This window comes from Poecile atricapillus, chromosome 5 (assembly GCF_030490865.1).
Source record: "Poecile atricapillus isolate bPoeAtr1 chromosome 5, bPoeAtr1.hap1, whole genome shotgun sequence".
NCBI classification, from domain to species: Eukaryota; Metazoa; Chordata; class Aves; order Passeriformes; family Paridae; genus Poecile; species Poecile atricapillus.
Window position 1 is genome coordinate 38971703 of NC_081253.1, and position 6000 is coordinate 38977702.

Sequence of the window (6000 nt, forward strand, 5' to 3'; positions counted from 1 at the left end):
GCTATTCCAGGTTGCTCCAAACCAACCTGGCCTTGGGCACTTCCAGGGATCCAGGGGCAGCCACAGCTTCTCTGGGTACCTGTGCCAGGGCCTCAGCATCCCCAGAGAGTTACCTTTGAGCCAGGTTAAGAGCTCAGGGCACAAAGCTGCACGTGCACAATCAGCAGAAAAGGGCATTAAGAGACTTGTCCCCAACACGTTGCCCTGGCTGTTACAGGAAACAATCCTCACCCGAGTCACCAAACAGTTACTGTGTTTATGCAAGCTCAGAATTCACCTGGATACACTTACTCACCAGCTATGTGGGCAGATTCCCCATGCCTGAATCACCCCGATTTAATCCCCCAGCAAACCAACAAAAACAGCACATTCCCATGCTCTGTTGTGCTCACCCAGAAATCTGAAGCAAGATGGCTACTTGGAGAATCAGACCGATCCTGTCAAATTACATCCTTTGAGCCAGAGCTCCACCATGCAAACATAACAAAAGCTCAAAGAGGCCAATTATAATTATGGTTTCAAGACGCAATTGTCTTACTTGTTATCTGGGGGTTTCTTCAGCTCTGGTCAATGATGCCTAAATATCCGAACTATGCAATCATTCTTTTGATGTACTGAAACAATGTAACAAGTATTAGAGAATCCCAGAATGGTTTGGGCAGGAAGGGACCTTAAAGCCCATCCAATTCCACCCCCTGCCATGGGCAGGGACCATCTTCCACTCTTCCAGGTTGCTCCAAACCCTGTCTAAACTGGCCTGAACAGTTGTAGTCTTTTATTTCCCTAGAGGAAACAATGGTTTTGCAGCACATGCATTTTTCAAGTAATTTATCTCAGCCTTCAACAGCAACAAAAGTGTTAAGACACTATTGCTGCCTCAACTCCAAGACTGAGTGTAACTCCTCCTGTAACATTGTTCTCAACATACGCAATACCAGCATTCAAGGGGCTGCAAAGTTGGAGAGCTACATCAATTAGATACCTCTAAAGCTCCTGTACTTCAGGAGTTTTTACTCTACCCTAAATTGCTTTATTTTCAGGAAACAGTACTTTTAAAAGTGACCCGAAGAAAAAAAAATTAAACTAAGTTTGTACCGTCTCCCATTTTCTCCCACTCATGCACTTCCCAGTGTGTCTTTGTACATTCAGAAATAACTTTCTCAAGGCAGTGCAATCTCATATTTTCCCTAAGACTTAGATCATTTCTTGATAATCACCTAATAATCATCACTTCAAAATTAAAATCAGCATTTACAAAATGCTTTTTTAAAATTTATTTTTAACAGGAAAACTAGAATAAAGATCACAAAGTGCTCTGGAACACAGCAATTCTTAACTACATAACATCTGGTATGGCATTCTTACCAATTAAAGTAATTATTTCCCTTTAAATGAATAAATAAAAACTACTTGAGATGCTCAACACCTGCTGCACCAGCATATTAGTACTAAGTATATTAGTATCTTTATAGACTATTAATAATGTGTACATCATCTTGGCTAAAGTGTTTTAAAGTCTTTTCATGAAGGATTACAAATTAATGTTTTCACCATCTTTCCTTGGTTTTCCATATTGCTAAAGTTTATAAAAATATAATGCTAGTCTCAACCTGCATTGTGAGAAACTGGAACTGACACATTCAGCTATTACCTACCCTTGCAAATCACCACACCATGGAACCTCGAGGTATTTTCAGTAATCTAAAGACCACTGAAAGGAATTCATATTTTCTCTCGCCATTTCTAAGCACACAATATACTTCATATAAGAAATGTTTAATGTTGATCAAGCAGTGATGGTGTGAACATCGGAGGCAGATTTTACTATGGTAAAGTCTAAGGCTAATAATATTTATTAAACTGCTATTAAACAGGCATTATGTTAGTACCTTTATCCACTGAGGAAAAACTAATGATGCACTATCACCCAGAACTGTTTTATCCAGTATCACATGTAACTTAGAATAACACAAGGCAAGAAATCTCTGTGCAAAGATATGGACAAATCAATTTAGGACCCAGTTTACCACTTGCTCTCTTCATATGAGACAGCAATCTTGTACCCGAATATAAACAACTGCTGCTGAAAGGGGAGTTTGAATTTCAGGTTATTTCAAGTCTTTTGTCCAGCAAGTATGCCTAGACACTCCTATGAACACCAAATGTAAGAACTCCAAACGTAAAAAGAAAGAATCTTTACATTGCCAATAAAATCCAGTGCTGGAAAGACAGTGCCACTCTACATACAAAAGAAAATTCTCAGAATCAGTAATAGCAACTCTACTTCACTGAAAGTCCCAAATTGCTTAAGATTCAAAGCATGTTCTTCTCCAGAGCTGTCCAACCTCTCTTGAGCAGGAGAGTATTAAGTAAGCTGTTCAAGGAGCACACGTTGGTTGGAGCTTATGTTTAAAGCAGCCTGAACTAACAAGTCTATAATCTTCTCTTTACAGCGTACACTTCTCCTCGCAGTGGAAGGAACTCTTCCAGGAAGTCACTTGGTATTTTCTCACAGCAGCCAACCACACCACAATTCCTGTCAGTGAACCTCAAGCACCCTGAGGTTAAAAGACTTTGTGATTCGGGGAGTATCAGTACAACACTAAACCCTTTCCAGCAAAATTGGAAGGCAATCACCACAACCCAAATCTCTGTTTTTCTTACATGCAACACATGGCACTACCACGAGGATTTAAAAGCTGCTGTCAGAGAGAAAGAGTTAGCTAAAGGAGGTTTACCAAAAATACAGCCTGGTGGAGCTGTAATCTAAAGGAGTGAGGAGTTGTTGCTTTACCACAAGCTCTTTAACTATTCCATTTTTAAATATTTAAGAGGTAGTTGAAGAGCTCACAGAAGACATACAATACGCTCCTTTTCTAGATAAATCATTCCCATCAATCAGAGCTACTGTTCTCATGACTCAGTGTCCAATAAAAGTTAGCAAATTATCTGTGAAGGTTTTACTCATCCTCTCAGCTCTTGAAACATGTTTTTAGACTGCTATTTTGGTTTTCAAGTCTTTGTGATTGACAAATGAGCTGAGCCACAGTTAGGTAACAGAAATCATTAATACATGAAAAGACTAACACAAGTCACGTGCTAAGGAGATAACTACATCCAGTGCTTCACATCCTCCTCCCACTTCCACACGAGCTTGGCACATCACTAGCACCCAAGTATCTTATTCAGAAACACAGTTATACCACATAAACAAGCATTAATTACCACTTGAAAAAATGCTCTGCTGAAGGCATCGTCTATCACACAGAAATCCAAACAGCAGCAGCACAGAGAAAGGGACAGTGCTTGTGCCAGTCTTCCCACCAGATATATTCACAAATTTTAATCTCCTCATCAGAGTAAAGAAAAGACAAAGTACCCCCAGGAGGGGACAGCCGAACAGCATAACCTCAGTAGTGACTAATAAAACAGAATATACACAAATCTCTACCACACATTTGGTCAGACGTGGATACTGAGTTAGGGACTGCTCTGTAATAAGTGACAAGCACTGCCAGCCTCCCTGCCTCACCACACAACACACTAAACCCAAAATGTTAGCTGCAAGAACCATGATGTCTGTCTATTCAAGCTCCACTCTTCAAGAAGCACACAAATAAATCTTTCAGGCAACAATCTCAGTAGCAGCTTTTCCACCCAGACTTTTTGATTACACATCATTTAAAGACCAGCCAGGCTACCAACACAAAATGGTTTTAGGCAGCTCTGTTTCAGCAGCTCTACATCACACTCTGCTACCCTGAATCCCATCCAAAATAGCGACAGGATACTCCAGTTGAAAAAGCACACGACGTGAAGCTCAGCAAGTTATCATGCAAAACAGGTTGCAAATTTCTCCACAAAATACATATTCCTAGCAAATACTCTTCGCTCTGTTTAACTCCACCAACAGTTAAGGAAAAATATCTGCAGACTTCCTTACGCTGGTGCTTTCCTTCCCTATTTTGTGCATCCTAAGCAGTTGAAGCCTCTGTAGTGCTCCTGAGGGGACAGATGCACATAAATCTAAGCTTAGAGGGCTGTTATCTCCATCTTGCCTCCCGACCTGTTTCTACACTACGGTACACACCGATATCGCTCCATAACCCAGCTGCACATCTTGTTTACCCACCTCACACCACCAAACCACAGCCCACACTGTCTCCATCACATGCTGCAGGGAGCGCCGAAGAAAATTTCCTTTTCCCGAACCCTTCTGCAGGCAAAACGAGCATCATCCTTCCCACCGTACCCCAGTCCGAAGGAGCCCGCTGCTCTCCCGCACAGCAGCAGCGGACGAGTAGCAAAAGAACTTCTAAACCCCACAAATCCCAACTGAAAGGCCACCCGGGGCATTCAGCGCCGAGGAAATGATGGGGACCAAGCCGGAACACCTCCGGCTCCCTGAAAACGCCAACCACGAGGGGTGGAGGAAGGGCAGGCAGCCCGGAGCGGGGAGGCGGCTGCTCCCAAGGACCCGCGGGCCACGGGCTGGGAGGCACGGGGGGTGCACTACAAGGGGCTGGGGGAAAAGGAGGGAAATGGGCAGGGGGGAGCAGGACCATGGGCTGGGGGAGATGAGGGGGAGTAGGGCCATGAAGGAGGCGGGGCGGCAGAGACAGGGCTATTTACGGGGGAGGGGGGAAGCAAGGGAACCACGGAAGGAGGGGTAAAGAACAGAGCCATGGTCTGGGGGAGGTTTGGGGAAGGATGAACACAGCCATGCGCTGGGGCAGGCTTGAGACGGAGAACAGGACTAGCGCACCTTTGGTACGGGGGAGCAGAGCCGTGGGCTGGGGGAGGCTTGTGGGGCTCAGGGCCATGGGCTAGGGAGGCTTTGAGGGGAGCACAAGGCCATGAGCTGGGAGAGTGTTTTTGGGGGAGCACAGGGCCATGGGCTGGGGGAAGTTTTGGGGCACCCTCCGCCGCTCGCTCCCTCTCCCCCCCGTGCCGGGGCCGCCGTCTCACCTTCGATGGCGATGACATGCTCGCGGATCTGGTTCTGCAGCACGGGCTCATCCACACGCTCCAGCAGCTCGTAGATGGAGTAGATGTTGGGGTGCACCGACTCGAAGCGCTGGATCTCGGCCCGGATGGCTGCCGAGTTCGCCAGCTGCTGCTGGTAGTTCATGGCGCGGCCGCTCCGCTCCGGCCCCTTCACGCTGAGACCCCCGGGCGGCGGCGGGGGCGAGCCCGGGCCGCCGCCGCCGCCTCACTCACCGGACACCCACCCCCCCCCCGCCCCGTGCCGGGCCGGCAGCAGCGCCTTGGCCTCGCAGCGCGCTGTCACTTCACGACGGCGGCAACGGGGCGGGGCAGGGCCGCCCCCGGCCCCATGGAGGGAGGGAGGGAGGAAGGACCCGCACTCCCGGTCGCAGTCGTGGTCCCGCCGCCTCTTCAGCCCCTCACGGCTCCCGGCCCCGGTCCTGCCGCCGCCGCCGCCCCCCCACCACCGGCGCGCGCACACAGACGCTCAGCCAATGGTTGGGGGCCCCCCCGCACGCGCGCGCCCCCGCGGCAGCCAATGGTCGGGGCCTCGCGCCCGGCCTCGCGCCCTCCCTCGCGCTCGCCCCGCGTCCTTCTCTGCTTGCCCCGCTTCACGCTGGCGCAGGCCACGCCCCCTCCGATGACGTCACCGCGCAGGCCCCACACTGCCCCACCCTCGGGCACGCTGGGAAATGTAGTCCCGAAGGGAGGCGTTGAGGGGGGGTCGGGGCTGTGTCGCTCCGCGTCCCCTCAGACACCGGAGCCGCCCCTCGCCCCCGCCCCGCTCTGGGGACGCGGGGCTCGCCCCCACGAACGCCCGGCAGCGCTCACTCCGCAGGGAAGGATGAAGCCCCTCACCGTGAGTCTGACCCCCGCGGCCGCCGGAGCCCTGAGGGTGATGAAGGTGGATTTGTGCCCAAAGTGCGCCATTCACCCCTGGAATGGCAGCCCCATCCCTGGAAGTGTTCCAGGCCAGGTTGGACAAGGCTTGCAGCAACCTGGGATAGTGGAACG

The 6000-nt window shown here is 49.5% G+C and overlaps 1 protein-coding gene across 3 annotated transcripts in view; it reads right to left on the reverse strand.

The window, feature by feature from the left end:
* Nucleotides 1-5601, reverse strand: part of AGAP1 (ArfGAP with GTPase domain, ankyrin repeat and PH domain 1) — a 308994-nt gene extending 303393 nt beyond the window's left edge. For all 3 annotated transcript variants that reach the window (XM_058839370.1, XM_058839369.1, XM_058839368.1), the window contains exon 1: nt 4969-5601. In XM_058839370.1, the coding sequence (XP_058695353.1) occupies nt 4969-5131 (163 nt within the window). In that variant the 5' untranslated portion in view covers nt 5132-5601. The remainder of the gene's footprint in view (nt 1-4968) is intronic.
* Between the last annotated feature and the right edge of the window lie 399 nt (nt 5602-6000).